Source organism: Oncorhynchus nerka, linkage group LG8 (genome assembly GCF_034236695.1).
Source record: "Oncorhynchus nerka isolate Pitt River linkage group LG8, Oner_Uvic_2.0, whole genome shotgun sequence".
NCBI lineage: Eukaryota > Metazoa > Chordata > Actinopteri > Salmoniformes > Salmonidae > Oncorhynchus > Oncorhynchus nerka.
In genome coordinates, this window is record NC_088403.1 from 49,797,258 (window position 1) to 49,820,781 (window position 23,524).

Consider the following 23,524-nt stretch of genomic DNA (forward strand, 5'->3'; position numbering starts at 1 on the left):
TGCCTGCCCTGACCCTGAGTCCTCCTGCCGTTCTGGGCCTTTTGTACCCTCGCTGGATTACTGACCTCTGCCTGCCATTGACCTGTCGTTTGCCTGCCCCTGGACTAGAAATAAACTTTTGTTTCATCGACACTGTCTGCATCTGGGTCATACCTGAAACCTGAAGAAGAGACAGGTTAGGGTATACTCTTGTTCACATTAATTCAAAAAACAAAATCCCACGTTGAAATATGTATCTTTTTCAAATAAATATTTGAAAATATAGCATACCATATTAAGGTGAAATAAAACATCTATATAATGATCAGTTTGTAGAGAAAAATGACATTTTAATTGATCAAAATGTTTTTCCTAAAATTATGCACCTTTAAAAAAGAGTAGACCTATATATATTATGTATATTCCTTAGATAACCTTGGCAGCTGGTAATCAATGTATTTTTACAGTTTAAATGTTGTTGTTTTTTGGATAATGTTGTACTCTTACATGGTCTGGCCAGCAGAGATGTAACGTTAGGGGATATTTTTATGATTTTATGATCTCCTCTGCCCTAGTAGTGAACAACAAACAGATCACTGTGCTTTTCTGTTCCTTAACGCAGTAGTTCCGAGTTCTCATAACATTTCATTCAAAGAGGTATTTGTCTTTGTAATTCATGGAAGCCGAAGACAAATGTCTATTTTCCTTCAAAGCTATTGAATTGGATCCATCCTCATTCAAATCCGCTGCTTCATCCAGAAAAGCAGTGATTGCCATGGTTGTATAGAGGGTGGGACAAGCCACAGCTGTCTGTCACAAGTCTGTCAGGCATTTGCTGGATGAGGTTTCCACATAGATGCATCCCTGGTATCCTGAATGTGATTGGCCGCCCTGCAGGTCAATCCCCTGGCTCCGCTCTCTCTCGCTGTCTCCGGTCTGGAGTCGAGCCCCTCCTAATAGAGTGTCCCAAAGTAGACCACGGCTCCACAACTAAACACACACACACACACACACACACACATTTGTCCTTAGTGGTATTCACCCTCAATACGGTTTTCTCTCAAAACTATTTGCCCTCAGTACTACTAGCCCTCGGTACTGTATCATCCTTGTGAGCTGTGTGTGTGTGTGTGTGTTTCTAACCTTAATGCTGATGTGTGCATCTGGGTATCTCCTGTAGAAAATGGCCCTCATATTGAACTCTGGATTTCCATCCTCCTTGAACACTTGTGTTCTTATGGTGTCGTCTTCACAGCAGATCACAGCATACACATCTGGTGCTACACAACACAGATACAGACACCATACATAGACAATTACTCTTGTGTTGTCAGACTTCGTCTCATATTCTTTGGAAAGATGGATATAGAGGTTTGTATACAATGAGATATGATGTGGTCAGTTACTGGTATGAGCCACAATTCCGTGGGATGGTAATGTATGTCATACTAATGTTCGTAGCGACAATGTATGCCACAATTTTGTTGTTGTTGAGATAATGTATAGCATAATACATAAATAAAGTTATAATAATTTGTCAACAATGTTTACTGTGATAATGTATGTTATGATAATACATGTCATAATAATCTGTTTCGATAATATATGTCACAATAATTTATGGTATGATAATGTATGTTTATATTAATATGTCACAATAGTGTATTTTATGATCATTTATGTTTAATGTTCTGTATGTTATGATAATGTATAGCATGATAATGTATGTTATGATAATACATTTCATAATAATCTGTTTCGATAATATATGTCACAATAATCTATGTTATGATAATGTATGTTTATAATAATATATGTCACAATAATGTATTTTATGATAATGTATGTTGTGATAACGTTAATAATGCCCCAGTGAGGTAACACTACCTGTCTGTTTGGGCTGGCTGAGTCCGCAAGCTCGGCGCAGGTGGACAGTGGTCACGACACTGGACTGGGGGAGACAACACTGCCACACTGACAGAGCAGGCAACTCCTGTCTCAACTCACTATATATATATATATATAGGGAGAGAGAATAAAAGTAGTAAAGAGGAAGAATGATAGACAGTAATATTATCAATCATTATATAGTGCTGACATGCTAAATGCACAGGGAATCTCACACACACACTTGACATTACACCTTCTTTCCTAACATACGTTCCATTCCTTCATTCTTAACATTCACACCATTCCGCCTGACCTGAGTCTGAGGTGTGAATGTGAGAAGAGGCGTAGCAGAAAGCGTCCGGTGGCCCTAGGTTGAAAGGTGGTGGGGAGGAGGGCGTAGCGGCCGGGGACCAGGGTCACTCGCAGGGCAACGCTACGGGAGTCCATGTACACAGAGCTTGCAGCCTGCTCCACCACACGCTGCACACGGCTTAGACGGTTCACCTCCACCTGTTAACAACGGAGGAGAGTAAATTAATATGCGGGTAAACGCACAGTAAATATGATATACGCACACACATATGTAGTTTATAAACTTTGTATCCATTGAACATGCCATACAAATAAAGGCATTTTAATTACATGACGAGTACCTTGGTCCTTCTTTTTGATGACCAATTTACCCCTTTTACCAAAGAGCCCCTTCTATCTACCAAAATCTACTATTGTGTACCTTAGTAGCGCTTCCCTTCTTTCTTTTGTTTGGAGTTTTGCATATCTTTTACATTAGCTGCTAACGTGGCTATCATAAAGAACTACAAATGCCATGATGATCTGGACGAGACTGCCGAATTGAGGCAAAGGTTATAATCTCTGGATTAACTATCTAATGTTAGCTACATGTACAGTACCAGTCAAACGTTTCGACACACATACTCATTCAAGGGTTTTTCTTTATTTTTCCTATTTTCTACATTGTAGAATAATAGGGAAGACATCAAAACTATGAAATAACACATGGAATCATGTAGTAACCAAAAAAGTGTTCAATTAAAATATGTTTTATATTTGAGATTCTTCAAAGCAGCCACCATTTGCCTTGATGACAGCTTTACACACTCTTGGCATTCTCTCAACCAGCTGTCTGAGGTAGTCACCTGGAATGCAAGAGTGTGCAAATCTGTCATCAAGGCAAAGGGTGGCTACTTTGAAGAATCTTAAATATAAAATATATTTTGATTTGTTTAGCACTTTTTTGGTTACTACATAAATTCCATGTGTTATTTCATAGTTATTTCACTATTATTCTACAATATAGGAAATAGTAAAATAATGAAAAACCCTTGAATGAGTAGGTGTGCTTGACTGATAAATTGGCAAAAAAAATGTAATGGACATTTCTGTGAACTGTCTTGTGCAAGTTTACAATACCTGTTAGCAAAGGTGTCAGCTAGATATGACTTAAGGAGCTTGCAGGGATTTGTAGTTTTTCATGATGTCTACTGTCAAATCTACTCCTGCTCCCGGTCTCGGCGCATCACCTTTCTGATTACTTCCCCTATATCTGTCCCTCCCTTTGGATCTTTCCCCGGGCGTTACTGACTCTGTTTCTGTGTTTCCTGTCTGTACGCTATTCGTGTTTCTTGTTTCGTTCAATGTTCCATTATTTATTAAATTCACTCCCTGTACTTGCTTCCCGAATGGAGGCAGCAAACAATGTACCAGGCCAGCTGTGGTTTACAACCTGATAGCAATATTTTTTGTACTATCAAGAAATGTATTGGTGAATTGTATTAATCATCCATTGAACTGCATCCATCTTTTCTGCCAACAATGCCTTAGTGTACGTCATGGAAGGTTGAGTCAAATATAACCTATTTTTAAAACCTCTTATGAAGTTGGTTTTGTAGCATGAACTGGAAATTTGATATTTGTTACTGATGTTATGATTGTCAGTTTGTTTAATATCTGCAAAGTAGTTAAAACGCTGTCAGTTACACTTTAAACTTTAGGTCACTGGTTACTTTGTGTGCTAAACATGAAATGCATTTTGCAATGGGAAGTAATCGTTGTACATTTCGATTGGGAAATGCTTAATGCTTTTCCAGTATTAGTAGCCATATTGTAAGTTCAACATTTGCAAAACACCCAGTTTTCATAAATAACTCTCTCTCATAACTCTCCATATTTTTGTCCAAAAGGAAAAGGCTTGCTGTCGCACAAGGTCAGCAGCAACATTTAGCGACAGATTGAGTTTATAGCGGCGCCGACTGAGATGGCCGCCTCGCTTCGCGTTCCTAGGAAACTATGCAGTTTTTTGTTTTTTTACGTGTTATTTCTTACATTAGTACCCCAGGTCATCTTAGGTTTCATTACATACAGTCGAGAAGAACTACTGAATATAAGATCAGCGCCAACTCACCATCAGTACGACCAAGAATATGTTTTCCGCGACGCGGATCCGGTGTTCTGCCTTACAAACAGGACAACGGAATGGATCGCATGCAGCGACCCAAGGAAACGACTCCGAAAAAGAGGGAAACGAGGCGGTGTTCTGGTCAGACTCCGAAAAAGGGCACATCGCGCACCACTCCCCAGCATTCTTCTTGCCAATGTCCAGTCTCTTGACAACAAGGTTGACGAAATCCGAGCAAGGGTAGCATTCCAGAGGGACATCAGAGACTGCAACGTTCTCTGCTTCACAGAAACATGGCTTACTGGGAAGACGCTATCCGATGCGGTGCAGCCAACGGGTTTCTCCACGCATCGCGCCGACAGAAACAAACATCTTTCTGGTAAGAAGAGTGGCGGGGCGTATGCCTCATGACTAACGAGACATGGTGTGATGAAGGAAACATACAGGAACTCAAATCCTTCTGTTCACCTGATTTAGAATTCCTCACAATCAAATGTAGACCGCATTATCTTCCAAGAGAATTCTCCTCGATTATAATCACAGCCGTATATATCCCCCAAGCAGACACATCGATGGCTCTGAACGAACTTTATTTAACTCTTTGCAAACTGGAAACCATTTATCCGGAGGCTGCATTCATTGTAGCTGGGGATTTTAACAAAGCTAATCTGAAAACAAGACTCCCTAAATTTTACCAGCATATCGATTGCGCAACCAGGGGTGGTAAAACCTTGGATCATTGTTACTCTAACTTCCGACGCATATAAGGCCCTGCCCCGCCCCCTTTCGGAAAAGCTGACCACGACTCCATTTTGCTGATCCCTGCCTACAGGCAGAAACTAAAACAAGAGGCTCCCACGCTGAGGTCTGTCCAACGCTGGTCAGACCAAGCTGACTCCACACTCCAAGACTGCTTCCATCACGTGGACTGGGACATGTTTCGTATTGCGTCAGATGGAAATATTGACGAATACGCTGATTCGGTGTGCGAGTTCATTAGAACGTGCGTCGAAGATGTCGTTCCCATAGCAACGATAAAAACATTCCCAAACCAGAAACCGTGGATTGATGGCAGCATTCGCGTGAAACTGAAAGCGCGAACCACTGCTTTTAATCAGGGCAAGGTGTCTGGTAATATGTCCGAATATAAACAATGCAGCTATTCCCTCCGCAAGGCTATTAAACAAGCTAAGCGTCAGTACAGAGACAAAGTGGAATCTCAATTCAATGGCTCAGACACAAGAGGCATGTGGCAGGGTCTACAGTCAATCACGGACTACAAGAAGAAACCCAGCCCAGTCACGGACCAGGATGTCTTGCTCCCAGGCAGACTAAATAACTTTTTGCCCGCTTTGAGGACAATACAGTGCCACTGACACGGCCTGCAACGAAAACATGCGGTCTCTCCTTCACTGCAGCCGAGGTGAGTAAGACATTTAAACGAGTTAACCCTCGCAAGGCTGCAGGCCCAGACGGCATCCCCAGCCGCGCCTCAGAGCATGCGCAGACCAGCTGGCGGTGTGTTTACGGACATATTCAATCAATCCCTATACCAGTCTGCTGTTCCCACATGCTTCAAGAGGGCCACCATTGTTCCTGTTCCCAAGAAAGCTAAGGTAACTGAGCTAAACGACTACCGCCCGTAGCACTCACTTCCGTCATCATGAAGTGCTTTGAGAGACTAGTCAAGGACCATATCACCTCCACCCTACCTGACACCCTAGACCCACTCCAATTTGCTTACCGCCCAAATAGGTCCACAGACGATGCAATCTCAACCACACTGCACACTGCCCTAATCCACCTGGACAAGAGGAATACCTATGTGAGAATGCTGTTCATCGACTACAGCTCGGCATTCAACACCATAGTACCCTCCAAGCTCGTCATCAAGCTCGAGACCCTGGGTCTCGACCCCGCCCCTGTGCAACTGGGTACTGGACTTCCTGACGGGCCGCCCCCAGGTGGTGAGGGTAGGCAACAACATCTCCTCCCGCTGATCCTCAACACGGGGCCCCACAAGGGTGCGTTCTGAGCCCTCTCCTGTACTCCCTGTTCACCCACGACTGCGTGGCCATGCACGCCTCCAACTCAATCATCAAGTTTGCGGACGACACAACAGTGGTAGGCTTGATTACCAACAACGACGAGACGGCCTACAGGGAGGAGGTGAGGGCCCTCGGAGTGTGGTGTCAGGAAAATAACCTCACACTCAACGTCAACAAAACTAAGGAGATGATTGTGGACTTCAGGAAACAGCAGAGGGAACACCACCCTATCCACATCGATGGATCAGTAGTGGAGAGGGTAGCAAGTTTTAAGTTCCTCGGCATACACATCACAGACAAACTGAATTGGTCCACTCACACTGACAGCGTCGTGAAGAAGGCGCAGCAGCGCCTCTTCAACCTCAGGAGGCTGAAGAAATTCGGCTTGTCACCAAAAGCACTCACAAACTTCTACAGATGCACAATCGAGAGCATCCTGGCGGGATGTATCACCGCCTGGTACGGCAACTGCTCCGCCCTCAACCGTAAGGCTCTCCAGAGGGTAGTGAGGTCTGCACAACGCATCACCGGGGGCAAACTACCTGCCCTCCAGGACACCTACACCACCCGATGTTACAGGAAGGCCATAAAGATCATCAAGGACATCAACCACCCGAACCACTGCCTGTTCACCCCGCTATCATCCAGAAGGCGAGGTCAGTACAGGTGCATCAAAGCTGGGACCGAGAGACTGAAAAACAGCTTCTATCTCAAGGCCATCAGACTGTTAAACAGCCACCACTAACATTGAGTGGCTGCTGCCAACACACTGTCATTGACACTGACCCAACTCCAGCCACTTTAATAATGGGAATTGATGGGAAATGATGTAAATATATCACTAGCCACTTTAAACAATGCTACCTTATATAATGTTACTTACCCTACATTATTCATCTCATATGCATATGTATATACTGTACTCTAGATCATCGACTGCATTCTTATGTCACTAGCCACTTTAACTATGCCACTTTGTTTACTTTGTCTACATACTCATCTCATATGTATATACTGTACTCGATACCATCTACTGTATGCTGCTCTGTACCATCACTCATTCATATATCCTTATGTACATATTCCTTATCCCCTTACACTGTGTATAAGACAGTAGTTTTGGAATTGTTAGTTAGATTACTTGTTGGTTATCACTGCATTGTCGGAACTAGAAGCACAAGCATTTCGCTACACTCGCATTAACATCTGCTAACCATGTGTATGTGACAAATAAAATTTGATTTGATTTGATTTTATAGAGGTTCTTCAGGTTACCGTTCACCATTATACCCAAATATGTAAAGCCATAGGCGACCATCTAAATGGAAACTTGTGCTTGATGGTATGGTGGTCAAAGACAGACAACGGTAAGATTTCGCTTTTATCAAAATTGACCTTATATCCAGAGAAAGAACTATAACACTGTAGTAGGATCTGCAAGTGAGAGAGGGATTGTTCTGGGTTCGTTAGAAATAAGATAAGGTCGTCCGCAAAGAGTGATAACTTGTGGGTATGGGGGCCCACCTCAAAGCCATGTATGTCAGGGGACGTTCTAATAGCCTCAGTCAACAGTTCGATGGTGTCATGACGTTGGCCTGGGGGTTAGGTTTATGACAGTCATAAATACCTCTTCCCCCTTTTCCCTCTCTCTACCCTACTAAGGTTACTTTTGCAAAACCCTTCGTTAACATAGAGATTTGGGGAACATCAGAAGGTGGGGGGAAATTAACTATATTCTGGTAATGCGACCAATTGAACATATGCGGTGGTACTTAATGAATATGATGTCAGTTCGGTTTTCATCTGAGACATTCTCAATGATAAGATGATATAAACTCTACAGTGGAAAGTCTACACATCAGAGTTATCGGATTCACATAGAATTGTTGTTCAATTTAAATGTTTGAATATGAAATTATTTGTGATGGGATGAAATGTGATTTTAACTACTAAAATGAGAGATTTGGATTTTCATAAGATAGGGCTGCTCAATCAGTGGCCCGCCCTGTGAAGGGACATGGGCTATAAAACTTTTCAAACACACCCTCCTCTCCCTTCCTATATAAGCCCTTGACGACAATATAACTTTCTGTTTCCCGAGGATGTAGGACGACGGTCCGATGTCAGAATGGTTCAGATAAGAACTACAGAATGAAGCCAACATCAGTGGGAGCTTTGGTTGCGAATGGTATGAACTTTGAACTATTATTCACTACAGAAGTGATACCTCCTAGCCGTTGAGTTAGCAACCGCAGCTGCAAATGTAGGTTAGGAAGGAACAGACAGAGTATCCCGTCTACCACACAACGGCGTTACTACAATGTATTCAATTTACCAGCAGAGACATTCTTCAAAGGAGACAGGACTCGGTTGGGCAACACGGCCTTCCATCTACCACCAACCTACCGAAGCGCAGCTCAGAGTAAATGTTTATTGCATTTTCCTTTTCCAAATGGGTGGTAATTTAGAATGCATGAGATACTGTATTTACGATAGCACAGCTTCTCTCTTTGTTCCTCAGTCTTCTCGCTCTTTCACTCAAACCCAGCCCTTTTCCTTTGTGTAACAAGCTGTCATATCTGTTCCGCCCGCTAGGGATGTTTTCCTTTATGACGTAATTTGTAATCAAGTTATGATTTAATTATGTGTATGTGTAATTCTGTGTGATTAGTTAGGTATTTAGTAAATAAATGATTAAACCCAATTTTGTATTGCTGATTCAGATTGTTAGCCAGGGTTCGTGCAGATAACCAAGAATTTACAACTTTCAGATGAGACTGAATTAAGATGACGATTGATATTGACTGCTATTGATGTAAAATATTACTAGGTCTTCAAGAGTTTATTCGGAAGATAACAGCTCTACAAATATTATTTTGTGGTGCCCGACTCTCTAGTTAATTACATTTTCATGATTAGCTCAATCAGGTGATATTAATTACGGAGAAATTATTTTATAGAATAGCATGTCACATCACTTAATCCGGCATAGCCAAAGACACAACAATGGCGAGGGCAAAGAGGTGGGGGATAATTAGGCAACCTTGTCTATTCCCCCTATAGAGAGGGAAAGAGGAGGAAGTAATCCCATTGGTAGCAATCCTAGCTATAGAAGATTTGTAGAGTGATTTTATCAAACTTAAAAACACGGTACCTAAACCAAACTTTTCCAAGACGCGAAAGAGGTATGGCCATTCAACCCTATCAAAGGCCTTTTCAGCGTCGAGGGAGACTGCGACACTAGGTCTTTTGTTTTTGTTAGCAAGGTGAATTATATCAAAGAACCTTCTGAGATTATGGGAGGACAATCTATTAATTATGAAGCCAGTCTGATCCGGGTTGACCAACAGGGGAAGACATGACTCCACTCTCTTAGATAGCATCTTGGTGACCAGTTTACAAGCTGTGTTCAGGAGAGAGATTGGTCTATAGGAGGCGCACTTTAGCGGGTTTTTCCCTTTCTTGTGAATTACAGTAATCACTGCTTGAGAGAAAGACTCTGGAGAGCAGTTGTCTTCCCTGGCTTTTTAAGTACTTCCATAAGGTAGGGGACCAACAGCTCCCTAAATACTTTATAGAACTCTGGATGGAAGCCATCCTCCCCAGGTGATTTATTAGACGGTAAGGATTTAATTGCCTCCAACAATTCAGGAACTGAGAACTGTTCACTCAGGCGCTCTCTGTCTTCCTCTGACAGGCATGGGATGTTGAGAGAGGAGAGAAAGGAGTTGATCTCTGATAGATCATTGCTTGATTGGAAAGTGTAGAGGTCTTCGTGTTATTTCTTAAAAGTATCATTAATTTCAGTAGGGTCGAAAGATATCTCATGAGTAAGAGTTTCTATAGCATTAATTGCCCTCTACTTTCCTCTGCATTCAGTTGCCATGCCAATACTTTGTGTGCTTTCTCTCCAAGCTCGTAGTAACGCTGATTTGATTTAGTGATGGCCCTCTCAGCCTGATATGTGTTCAGAGTATTATATTTCAGTTTTTTATTTATCAAAAGCCTGTATAGATATTTAGTTGGGCCTCTTTGGTAGGTCTTCTCTAGCTCAGAGATTTCAGATTCAAGGGCATTCAGTTCCGCACCGTGTTTTCTCTTCAACCCTTTAGTATAGGAAATGATCTGTCCCCTCAGATAGGCTTTCAATGTGTCCCAAAGAATGAAACTGTCAGGAGCGGAGGGGCTGTTTGTCAAAGTAAAAATATTGATCTGCTCTTTGATGAATGCACAAAATCAGGTTGCTTCAGGAGTGTAGATTTTAGTCTCCATCTATATGCTCCTTGGTAGGAATGGAGATTGATAATACCAGAGGATAATGGTCACTAAACAATCTGGGGAGATACTTGATATCTAACACTATAAAATGGTTGGGTCGATAGTAAAAAGTTATCTATGCGTGTGTGTGTGTTGTGTGGGTGTGAATAAAAAGAGTAGTCCCTATCCTGTGGGTGCAACTGTCTCCAGATGTCTAGCAAATTAAGATCTTTCATGAATGACATGGTGAGCTTGCCGGCTTTGGTAAGAAGTGAGGGTTTATCAGAGGACCTATCAAGAAATGTATCTAAACAAACATTTAAATCTCCTCCAGCCAATAGCCATCCTGGTGGTGCTTGAGCGACCTGAAGGAAGACATTCTGAATAAACATATGATCATCGAAGTTAGGAGCATAAATATTCAATAGGGTCCAAGACTCCGAAAATGTATGCCCCTACACCAAAAAAAAACCTGCACGAGGGATCAGAGATGGTGTTGTTGACGCAGAAGGGGATGTGTCTACTTTTGCAGTAAAATTGCAGTTCCTCTTGCTTTGGAGTTAAAAGAGGACGCAAAAAATTGTCCTACCCATTCCCTCTTCAATTCCTTGTGTTCACTGGCTGTAAGATGTGTTTCCTGTAAAAACACAATGTCAGCCTTTAATTTCGTAAGGTGTGTATAGACTCTTTTCCTCTTAATCGGGCTGTTAAGACCTTTTACGTTGAATGTGACATATTTTAGTGGATTAAGCATAGGTTGGGTTTAAAATATATAACCAAATGGAAATCTCTTATATGTAATCTCATATATATATTCAACTTTAGTTTGAACACTGAAGTGACCTATGTGTCTCTTTAGGAAGGAAAAATAATAAACATAGAAAAAAAAAAAAAACAGAAACCCCACCCGGGGTTGTCAGACTAAAACCACAATCCCAACAATCAAACATGAATACACTTGTAGAGATACGTTGTTGCTCGCTATCCATCTTGCTCTTACTAGCTAAACTTTGGCGTAAACTAAAACCTGCGAGCTCTCTAAGTTGAAAACAAACGTTGTGAATAGACGTTTATGGCTGAATATCTACTGCCCACAGTAAGGGCTGCTTGAGTCTTTTTCAGGAGAGGAGAAACATAAATGGGGGGGAGAAGTGGGCCTAAGCCCACTAATTTGCTTCGCCTAGTGGATATTGACTAAACCAAAATATACTCTCCTGTAAATGTAATAGGACTCACCCTGGGGAAAAAACGGTTAGTTGAAAATGTACAAATCAATTATAGTGACCGGATAGCGGGGTAAATGGATCCAAATTCCAAGAAGAGATCAGCAGTTCAGTCCCAGGACAGCACGGAAAAGAAAAACAAACAAACTGTATCCCCCAGAGAGACCATCCTGATTCAGACCCGGTTCAGTTCTTTGAGAAAAGTGAACACTTCTCCCGGTGTGTTGAAGAGACGGCTTCGGCCTTTGTACTGAACTTTCATCTGCGCAGGGTGGATGAGGTAGCCGGTGAGGTTCTTCTCCTTCAGTGCTTTGGCGGCAGGTCTGAACTGCTTGCGACGTCTGGCGAGATCCGCGCTCATATCCGGGAAATGGCTGACCCTCTTGCCATCGATGGTGATGTACCCTTTGGCTCTTGCGAGTTGTAGTATCTTCTCTCTGTCCTGGAAACGGAGGAACCTGATCAGGCCAGCTCGTGAGGGCTCATCTGGCCCGTGGTTTCGGGGGCGGATGTTCTGTGGGCGCATTCGATTTCCAATGGCTTGGTGAAGTTGATTATGCCTAGGACATCCGGGATCCAATGAGTGAAGAAACAGACCGGGTCATGGCCCTCGCTGTCCTCTTTCAATCCCACCACACAGATATTGCTATGTCTGCTCTGGTTCTCCATCTGGTCTACCTTGTTTTTCAGGTAGGCATTGTCCTTCTACAGTTGTATTAGAACCTGGTCATGTCGAGTAATGGTATCTTCAACTGTGCTAATGCGCAACTCTGCCTCAGTCGTTCTCAAAAGGAGATCATTCATGGAGGATTTCAGGTCGTCAATGGAAGAATGGAGTTCAGCCGATTTCTTGCCAATTTTCAGAGAAAGACCTTTGTTACCATTCTGATTTCCCGGAGGAGAGTAGCCAGCATGTCGGCAGGCTCGCAAGAGGCCGAGAGCAACAGTCTGGAACTGTCGTCTGAGTTATGAGGGCTAATGCTAATTTTACATTTTACATTTAAGTCATTTAGCAGACGCTCTTATCCAGAGCGACTTACAAATTGGTGCATTCACCTTATGACATCCAGTGGAACAGCCACTTTACAATAGTGCATCTAAATCTTTTAAGGGGGGGGGGGGTGAGAAGGATTACTTTATCCTATCCTAGGTATTCCTTAAAGAGGTGGGGTTTCAGGTGTCTCCGGAAGGTGGTGATTGACTCCGCTGTCCTGGCGTTGTGAGGGAGTTTGTTCCACCATTGGGGGGCCAGAGCAGCGAACCTTGCTAGCTGTAGTGTTATCTTGGGAATCAACTACGTTTAGGTCGTCCTTCTTGCCTCTTGGCCGGAGGTCCAAGGCTCTTTGGGAAGGTAAGTACTTGACAATTTATCAGCCGATGTTAGAATATTGTTTCAACGTTGTTATTTTGGTAATAATGGAATAACTTTGAAGAGCTTGGTTTGTCAACGTCTGCTCAGCTCCGCGGCATCACGTGCTCCTCGATTTGGTACTGTTTGACACGTATGAAAGAGAACTCTTGGCCAACGTTTCTAGACGTTGTCAGGAGGTTTCAAAATGAATGTTTCAAAATAAATTTATTTGAAACCTATTCCAACATAGCCAATAGGTTGGGATTTGAAACTGTTTGACACGTACGAGAAGGAACTCCTGGCCAACGTTTATGAACGTTTTCAGTAGGTTTCAAAATAAACATTTATAAATAAATGTATTTGAAACTTATTCCAACGTTTGCCACGTACGCACTTCGTGGGTACAGCCATGTTTGTTTACTTCACCACTATCCCATAATGCTAGGTAACTTTCTTCTTCTATAACGTTACTTGTCAAAATTGACACATCTGTCTCCAGAGAAAAGAGAGTCTGTCACGACTCCCACCGAGGGTGGCTCCCCTGCCTGTTCGGGTGGCGCTCGGCGGTCGTCGTCGCCGGTCTACTAGCTGCCACCGATCCCCTTTTCCTTTTCTGTTTGTTATGTCTTATTGGTTGCACCTGTCTCTTATTTTTGTTTTGATTCAGGACTATTTAAGCCTGTTAGGCCCGCCTGTTATTGTGCGGGCTTGTTTTCTGTTAGTCGAGGTTGTTGCGTGTAGTGTTCCTGTCTGTTTGTGCCCTGTGTTGGGTTGGACCATTTTTGATTATTCGCCTGTTGTTTTGGCCGTTTAATTTGGAGGCCGTAATAAAGTCCAGTGTCCGCATTATTCTCTACTCTCTGCTTGACTCCGCACCCACCACTCCAGGCTTTGTGACAGAGTCGCCGATAAACAGAAAGAGATCGGTGTGCCCAAATGGTGTGAGAGAGCACGAGTTAACTGTGCCCCTAAAATAAATGTTATTGGTCCAGTGAGTAGTTTTAACACTCAGGTTACCTTGTTTCAGACGACAGCACCTGAAATAATGGAGAGAGATGGAAGCCCAAGAGACAGAAGCCCAGGAGAGAGAAGGAGCACAAGCACAGATTTGACCTGAATGCTTTTTGACTAAAGAGGACATTTTGTAACTCCAGCGATTTGATTAAATGTGTCCAGTGGTAAAAAGAAAGGGAAATAGTAATAAAATAGTAAAGTAGTACTTTACTAAAAGTAGTAAAATACACCTATTACCAACGTTTGGCTGTTCATTCAAGTTTAAAAGAGAACTAATAGCCAATGTTGTAAATGACACTAATGCCAATGTTTACCAAACGTTGATGACACCTATGACAAATGTTTCCAAAACATAATCTGTCCCCCTACACTTTAACCAAAACTGATCGTTTATCTGAATGCATTCAGAATGTTTAGACAACCAATCCAACACCGAAAAAACCCTTTATGAAACCATTTTTTTCTACCTGGGATACGACTTATCAATTATGCAGTACAATTAGAGAAATCATGCACAAAGTAGTCTACACAATCGCAAAGCACGTGAAATATATTCACATGCCCGCCGCACACATAGCCTAGATCCAGGGGAATATAATCTGCAGGCAGAAAGAGTGTGCAGTCCTCAACTGGTTTTGGCATGTAGTGGCTCACAAAGAATGACATTGATAGCTGGTAGGGTAGGAAAGACATTTCAATTTATGATATCTACCAATGGGTATACAAACCAGGTATTGAAAAAGTTTCATCCGAAGTCTTGGTTAGTAGACTATTTGTAATGCGCAATTGTCATGATGTGCTGTTAGCATCAGGGGCGTAGACATGGATGGGCTCCAATCAGATGTGGTTTAATCACTGTTGTGGATTTAGACCATCAAATGTTGTCTTTGTTCTATACAAAAAAAATGTAATTTTGAGAGTGAAAATCTGAAAAAGATATAGGACAACTCATTGAAAAACATTTTTTTTTTTCACATGAGGTGCCTTTCTTACGCTGGGCAGGCCTTTGGGAACTTTTGTCAAAATTAGAGTATACCCACTTCTCCAGGCACCACTAACACCACTGCATAGGGCCGATGGAAAGACGGGAGTCACACACAGCATGATGTTAAAAGATAAGCAGTCCATAAACTCGGACATACGAAGCCAGTAAATCCCAATGATAAGAATACAAAAGCACAATCATTAAGCATTTATCAATCGAAATGCACAACTATTACTTCCCATTGCAAAATACATTTCATGTTTAGCACACAAAGTAACCAGTGACCTAAAGTTTAAAGTGTAACTGACAGCGTTTTAACTACTTTGCAGATATTAAACAAACTGTCAATCGTAACATCAGTAACAAATATCAAATTCCCAGTTTATGCTACAAAACCAACTTCATAAGAGGTTTTAAAAATAGGTTATATTTGACTCAACCTTCCATGACGTACACTAAGGCATTGTTGGCAGAAAAGATGGATGCAATTCAATGAATGATTAATACAATTCACCAATACATTTCTTGATAGTCCAAAAAATATTGCTATCAGGTTGTAAACCACAGCTGGCCTGGTACATTGTTTGCTGCCTCTATTCGGGATGCACTGTTTCAGTTGCAATGACAACATTTTCTGGACAAAAAAAGATGAATGTAACCAAGGCTGGGAATGCTAAAAACACGGAGCCTAGCTAGCTAGCCAGGTGCTAGGAGGATGTCATGGAGTAGGTGAGTGACTGATTTTTACCCCTCATTTCTTTTTTCAGTGGCTATACACAGCTAGAGATGCAGGTGTCATTTGGTTAGCCAGCAAGAACTTGAACTGTTATCCAGGTAACATATGTCTTGCGTTCGCAAATGCACTCTGGCTATCTACTCCAATTTCAGAGCACTCTCGTCTGTGTGCCATAGCGCAGAACAACTGAGGAATTTACAAATGAGCAACACAAACTGAAAGTGTCAGTAAACGTAGGCAAAAAAAGTAATACTTAGTCAAGAACGCTCTAGTTGACATGTAAACATCCTAGTTCAGTTCTAAGTGAATGATGGCAGGCCCGTGTGGCAAATGGATGGTCTGTATTAAGGCTTAATGTAGCTATGAATGGCTATAGCACACCGGTCTGTGTATACTCTGGTCCTGGTCAAGACAGATGTTTTTATTCAGTTTTATTAACGCCAATGTCTATTAATTGTTCAAATGCAAGGCCACTTTCCCACTCTGTTACTATATTATTTTCACAAATGTCTTAGTATACTACGTAATTTACAAACATTCTAATTTATGAAAAATTGAAAATGGACATATTTAATTGGTTGCTTGTCAGATTTTTTAAAAACTTCTTGTTGAAACGTAATCTTGAAAAGGGAGAAGCTAACAAATTAGCAACAACATCTTCTTTGATAACACCTGCTGCAGCCGCTGCAAACTAGCAGACAACGAAAGCTAGCTAGCTAGAAGGTGGGAAAACTACTGCTCGCTATTGCGCAGTGACCTGTTGGCCTTCAAGAAGGCAGAAGTTTCCATACGTTTTTGTAAAAACGGTCCCACCCATTAAGTCAAAATGTGATTGGTTGATTCCACTGTCACTCAAAATGTTTGCCAGTTGAATGGCAGGTGAATGGCAGGTGCCTTTATCTAGCTTCTGATTACCTAGCCAAAGCTTGACTTAGCTAGCTAGAGACCTGATTGGAGTTTTTTCAACAAACACTGAAGAGATTAAATCAGAACTTCATTGAAAATAATAATAGCGTTATCATTATTAATATAATCATTATTTTATAAATCCCTAGCCCATTGTTCCCCACTGTGTTTGGGTTCGTAATACTTTGTAGAGTGGCTCTATTTTCCATCAGCATGCATTTTTTCACTGTTCTGAGTGTCTAAAGAATCCATATGGTCCCCATTAGAATAGTTAAACACGTCCACACACTCACACACACACACCTTGTGTGTACTATAGCATTCTACGGTCTGCTGAGCGCAAACTTGGACATTGTGAAAATTCTATGAAACTTCCGCCGCATGTTTACTGTGAACACTGAGGCTGTACCCACTTTAAGGTCATTTTAACAGTGGTCAAGTAGGCTGCTGTGGCTATTTGATCGTAATGTAGGCCTACCAGAGTGGCCTCCCATCCAAAACAAAAATGGAAATAGCTGTTCTATCGTTCAGCCCACAGTAGAAGCCAATGTGTGGTGTTCAATGTAAAACTACATTTCATGAAACTTTTAAAGAAAACATGCAGGGCTTGACATTAATCTGTTTATCCACTTGTCCTTCAGACAAGGAGGTGACTGAAAATATTGTTGTGTTGTTTGATGCAAGAAACCACTTCACAAAATAAAATGAATTATTATTCCCATACCATTATTACAGAGAATCAGACAAATTATGTTACCCTTTGCCTATTGGCTACTTAGCTTATTCAAGCCTACAACAAAATCTCTTCCATAATTATTTTTGTATATTAAATCTTGCGCAGTTTGTTTTGTTTCGGTATGTTGCATTGATTCGATCACAATTCCCACAGTAAAGGGAAATATTGATAGTGTTACCTAACAGGGAAGTTCAATCTCGTGCTTCTCTGCGCGGGCTAATATTTCTTCTGCATGGCACGCTTCCAGCTTAGAGGGAACATTGCCTGTGACTCACCCTCAGCACCTCAAAGCCGATGGGCAGATTCGCTCCTCCTCCATCCTTCCTCTTTATCCTCCTGTCCTCCTGCTGCAGACAGATCAACACCTCATCCTCCTTTCCCTGTACCTCAAACATGAACTGTAGTGGGAGAGGTGGGGTAAGAGATAGAAGGGGGGGCAGAAGGGAGGCAGAGCGTCCCTAGAATAGCAGTAACACTAATATAGCTTAGTGTCAGCCATGTTGTTTTTAGCTTAGCAATGTTGTTTCCCAACTGCACCCCTATGAATAGGCTTTCACAGGTCTATTTCTACACCATTAAGATTGCAGCAGTTGCCAAAATAGTACATGTTGAGTCCTTACAGTTATAGCAACACAAATTATTTACATGCTTGAGGTATAAGCATACTATATAATGAGATACTATACTATCATACTGAGTGTAGTTCTCTGAACATAAATAATATGTTTATCACTACCGTCAGAATATAACTACTGGTCATTACCAAACAGACTCTGAGTGGACTGAACCTTGCCCTGGAACCATTTAACCAGTTGCTATGGGCATAAATTTAGCTATAGTGTAGGCTCACTTGATTGTCGTGTAGAAATATATAGTGTAAACTCACCTGGGGGTTGTGTAGAAAGGTGTCTTTGTGGTTGATGCATCCTCCACACCTACTCCTCTTATCCATGTGTTTATCCCACCGTCCATCCACCTCTCCCTCCTTCTTCACACTCTCCTCCTTCCTCTTTGTCTTCTCCCCCCCCCCCTTCTTCGCTACAGCCACCTTCTCTCTCCCTCCACCGCCTCCTCCTTCTCCTCCTCCACTTCTCCGTCTCTTCCCCAATCTTGCCTCCTTCCGGTCCCCTCGCGGAGTCTGGCTCACCTCCCCAGGCTTGGCTGTGTTCTTCCCGAGGTTGGATGCCTGGCGGCCGGGGAGGAGGGTGGCGGGGGTTGCTCCGGTACTGTTGGGGGCTGGGACCCACTCCCCATGGCAGCGAACCTCTCTCCAGTGGGTGTTGGGCCACAGCAGGGCTCGTTCTACCAGACGACACACCACCACATCTGTGAAGTATCGGCAGAAATCCTCAAACTCCATCCTGAGGGAAGGGGATGTGAAAAAGTATCTTTTTAGTTTTTCAACAGGAATTGTAGTGTATTTGTAGTGACTTGTTTAATGATTTGAGCATTGTTTTCTGTCAAAAGAGTGATGCTTATTTTACTATATGTCTTTACCAGAACTCTCCCACATCTCTGACAATGAGGCCCATCTTCTCCCTCTCACCACGACCAACCTGCTTCCACTGCTGAGACCTGAAGGGGGTGCAAAGTAGCTCTATGTCAATGGACCAAATAGTCAAAACCTTGTTTCTAGTCCGTTCCTGATTTTTGACATTACCCAAAAGGGACAACCCTTGGCCTATAGTTCTTTGATGAATATACCGTATCCTGATAGACTAGAACAGCAGTAACGGTTCCCCCTCACCCCTGACTCCAGGGCCCGGTAAAGTCGGCTGTACCCCAGGGGTTCCTCATGCGCACCATGCCGAGACGGGACGTCCCGCTACAGCGGCCAGTCAGCAGTGACCGCTTCCCCAGACGCACCTTCCTCACCGCGGTGATACCGTAGGCATGGCCCCGCACCAGACCACAGTCTAGCACCGACTCTACTCTCTCTCCCTCCGCTGGCTGTAGAGAGAGTGAGAGAGAGACTCAATACAGATACACTAATACCAATACACACCAAAGGCACTCTATGAAGGCAACCCTGATGTGTATAATTGGAATCTTGCAGTATACTACAACTACACAATGAACAATACAGATCATTAATCAATAGAGGCATGTGTCTGGAGTGAAAGGACAGAAAGAGGCGTGACAGGATAGATAGCATTCAGTGCCATTCTAACGCATTCTGTACTACAGTAAATGTAAGTGTTAGCATTGTTAATGCTGGACTGTGCCCAACACAGCCACTATGTAGCCACCTGTCTCTCTATAACCCGCTGCTGTACAGTAGGTAGAGGTAATCTCTCTGGTAGGACAACATTCATAGAAGCTCTCTGGCCCAATCCCAAACCATTCATGACCACCCTGAATGCACACGTTCATAACCCTTCTAGGGCAGGTTGGCACAAGCCTAGATTTTGAGGCCTCAGTACTAATTCACTGATCTAAGGTCAATTGAAAATCTTCCCAACACATGGTTACTGTTACGCTGTGGAGAGAAGGGTAAGCTGATCCTAGGACTGTGGTTATGCAGGGAAAAGTGTATTGGTCACTGACCCGTATAGAGCAGGTGATGAGGGCTTTGCACCCGTGGGCCTTGGCCAGGGTCTGGAACAGCGCCCTCCTCTGGTCGGGGTGCAGGGTGAGGGCCTCCCTGTCCAGGCATAGGGGCTCCGACACCCCCCCTGTGAAGTCTATGAGGGCCTCCGCCGTGTTACCGCCTTCTAATGCCTCATAGCAGCCATTCAACCTGGGGAAGAGGAAGAGGGGAGGAAAGGGTTGGAAGACTGAAGAAATGTTAAATGGGTGAGGATAAGGAAAGAATGTTGACTAGCTACTGGTTTATTTTGTCAAGTGTGGTCACTGTGGTGTATACTGTGTGGTGTACAGTACACTGTGTGGTGTACACTGTGGTGAATACTGTGTGGTGGATACTGTGTAGTGTACACTGTGTGGTGTACACTGTGTGGTGTATACTGTGTAGTGTATACTGTGTAGTGTATACTGTGTAGTGTATACTGTGTGGTGGATACTGTGTTCATTATATCTAAAATTACTCCGTGCAATTGGGACAATAAATGAATACTGATTGAGTGATTAACAAGCCTCCTCCTAGCCAACCTGAAATCTAATCTCTCAGCTGTGTCTTGGCTTTAGTACAGTGTAAAGTCTCACTTGGCGTAGGCCTTCTCCAACAGGCTGCTCCAGAACTCCCGTGGCGTGGCTGAGCGGCAGAAGAGCAGCGTTCCGTCCTCGCTGACCGGAAGGAGGTCGTCCACCACCACGTCTGTCCAGCGGCCAAGCCGCCAGAAGCGGAAGTGGAAGATTCCGGCGTACAGGTCCGGACGCTTGGGCTTCCACTCTTGTTCCACGTGATCAGGAATCACCTGGTGGTTTAGACCAATCAAATTGAACACAGGTTTTGGGGTACTTGAATGTGTTAGTACAGAGGCGGCCAGCTTCCTGGTCGTTCAGAGCTACGGAGTGTGCAGGCTTTTATTCCAGCCCAGCACTAACATGTCTGATTCAGCTATAAGAAACATATCGTTAAGACTTCTTCGGTAAAATGAATATGAAATCAGTGACCAGGAAGTAAATCACTGAATGTGACCTATAGGGATTTGGCCTCTGCCCTTTGACCCCTCACCTTCTTCCACAGCGATGGCTCCGAGGCCAGACAGGAAGTGGCTGCCACCATCCAGCAGTTACCTAAGCTGCCTTGGTGCTGGTCCCATGTGCTGATCCTGTCCACAAAGAGACGAGGGTCCTTACACAGTTCCTGAGAGAGAGAGAGAGAGAGAGAGAGAGAGAGAGACTCAATACAGATACACAATAACATGTTAACATATGCATACTCCAAGATCAGCAGTAAATTGGGTGCAACATACAGTAGAGTACAGTACAGTAAGCCTATTCAATCTAGTTTATCTTGACATGGTGTCAGTGTTTTTGTCAGGACAAGTGTCAATCCAGTCTATGCTCATAATCCTAAACCTAACCCGTACTCTTACCCTAACCCTAACCTTAAACCAAAAACCTAACCTTAACCCTAAACACAGCTCCTAACCCTAACCCGAAACCTAACCCTAGGTCCTATCCCTAACACTTAACGTAATTCTAACCCTAACACTAATTCTAACCTTAACCCTAAACCCCCTAGAAATAGCATTTGACCTTGTGGTGACTAACAAAATGTCCCCAGTTGGTAAATTTTTTGTTTGTTTCCTAATCTTGTGGGGACTGGAAGTCCCCACAAGAATAGTTCAACACTATCACACACACACACAAACGCACTACTACACACACAGGTCACAACCTGTAAACATGTAACTCTAGAAAAGTTATGAACTCAATTTCCCCTTAGATGACATCATGTTCAAGCTAAGTACTGTATGAAATATGATGCTGAACGGATTTTATAACAGTTATGATAGCTGAGGAAGGAATTTCAGAGTGTCCAAGCGTCTTGTTCATGTGTGTGTGTGGTGTACACGTGCATGAATGCTGGTGAGAGTGTGTGCAAGTGTGTGTGTGCGTTTGTGTGTATACAGGAGTCCAAGTGCGTATGTCTCACTGCAAAGTGAGGTGACAGATGTCATCCTATCATTCGACTCCTGTTGGATGCAGGCTTAAATTACCTGTGCAGAGCATTAGGAACACAATCCCATTAACCCTTTGTGGTTAGCCCCCCCACACTCCAGTGAGAAAAGAGAATACCTGTGCAGTCCGGTATTCTATCGATTAATGCAATGAACAACAAAAATCTGACCTATAGGAACATTTCGTTCCTCATATTGTTTTTGTTTTTTTGTATATCTTCTATGTATACTTAAGAAAGACTACAACCACAACCTGATGTCCAATAAACAGCCACCCTTGAAGCTACACCACCACTACACAGCCCTTCTCCACTCGTCATCACAAACACATGCTATTTAAATCATCAGGTGATGCTTTTATAAACACACACTGAAACCCTGGTCATATTCAGGTCCAAATCTGCGACACGCGCCACACACTCCCGTCGGCGTTGGGTTACACTGTCCTGACGCCTCTGGTCTGTTAGAAAGGCTTTAATGAACTATATCTGGAGTAAAACCTGCTGAGTGGACGACTAGAATTAGACTGGGGACTTAAACGGGTGCCTCCTGGGAAAGGGCACAAAGGGGAGTCCAGACGTTCTAAAGTGTGTGTGTGTGTGTGTGTGTGGTTGTAGAGGAAGAGAGAAAGCAAGTGATTGATTTTGATGAAAAATTCTGTTCTGGTGCCGCTTCTCTCTCTTTTTTTTCTTTTTTTGTGTGTGTTTATTTTGGTATTTTTGTCTGTGTATGATTTTACCTCTGTTTTCCACTTCTATCTCTCACCCTCGTCCACTCTTTCACTGCCTCACTCCATCTCTCTCTACCCCACCTTCCCCCTCCGTCCCATCCCCGATCCGCTCACCCGTGGTCTTTTCCATGTGAGTCCAGGGGGTGGGGCTCGTTTGTAGAAGAGTGACAGTGCGGATGGGGGAAAGAGGGGATCCTTGAAAAGCTTGCCCCGCTGCAGACATGCCCTCTTCAGCTTGTGGTAACTCTGCCCCTGGAACCAACACACTCTCTCTGGCATACTGAGGGTGAGAGAGAAAACGTGGAGACCGGGATTGAGAGAGAAAAAGATGGGGATTGAGAGAGGAGAGGGGGGGGAACAGCGAACAGAATGTCTGCTCATTTCAGTAGTTAGAACATGATGTTACAAAGTCCTCTCATTCTATTGGTGTCTATAGAGAAAGAATGGTTCCGTTATTAATTACACTTTGGCTGGTGTATCAATACTCACCCAGTCACGACAAAGACACAGGCGCTCATCCTAACTCAGTTGCCAGAGAGGAAGGAAACCATTCAGGGATTTCACCATGAGGCCAAAATTGATTTTAAAATAGCTACAGAGTTGAATGGCAGTGATGGGAGATAACTGAATATGGATCAACAACATTGTAGTTACTCCACAATAC

The 23,524-nt window shown here is 43.1% G+C and overlaps 1 protein-coding gene across 1 annotated transcript; it reads right to left on the minus strand.

The window, feature by feature from the left end:
• Positions 1-195: 195 nt before the first annotated feature.
• Positions 196-18,901, minus strand: LOC115133770 (calpain-5-like). Its single transcript, XM_029667253.2, has 6 exons — positions 18,428-18,901; positions 17,817-17,939; positions 2,183-2,379; positions 1,867-1,985; positions 1,123-1,259; positions 196-969 (listed from the first exon to the last, which is right to left on the minus strand). Exons 1-6 carry the CDS (start codon positions 18,899-18,901, stop codon positions 793-795), a joined length of 1,227 nt encoding a protein of 408 aa, XP_029523113.2. The 3' UTR covers positions 196-792.
• Positions 18,902-23,524: the final 4,623 nt, after the last annotated feature.

Excerpts from the sequence above, each read along its gene's own strand:
- LOC115133770 (XM_029667253.2), bottom strand. The coding sequence starts at position 18,901 with ATGGAGTTTGAGGATTTCTGCCGATACTTCACAGATGTGGTGGTGTGT. Across the intron at positions 2,380-17,816 it reads TCGGCTTTGAGGTGCTGAGG|GTGGAGGTGAACCGTCTAAG; the intron begins GTGAGTCACAGG and ends CGTTGTTAACAG. Across the intron at positions 970-1,122 it reads ATGCACACATCAGCATTAAG|TTGTGGAGCCGTGGTCTACT; the intron begins GTTAGAAACACA and ends GTGTGTGTTTAG.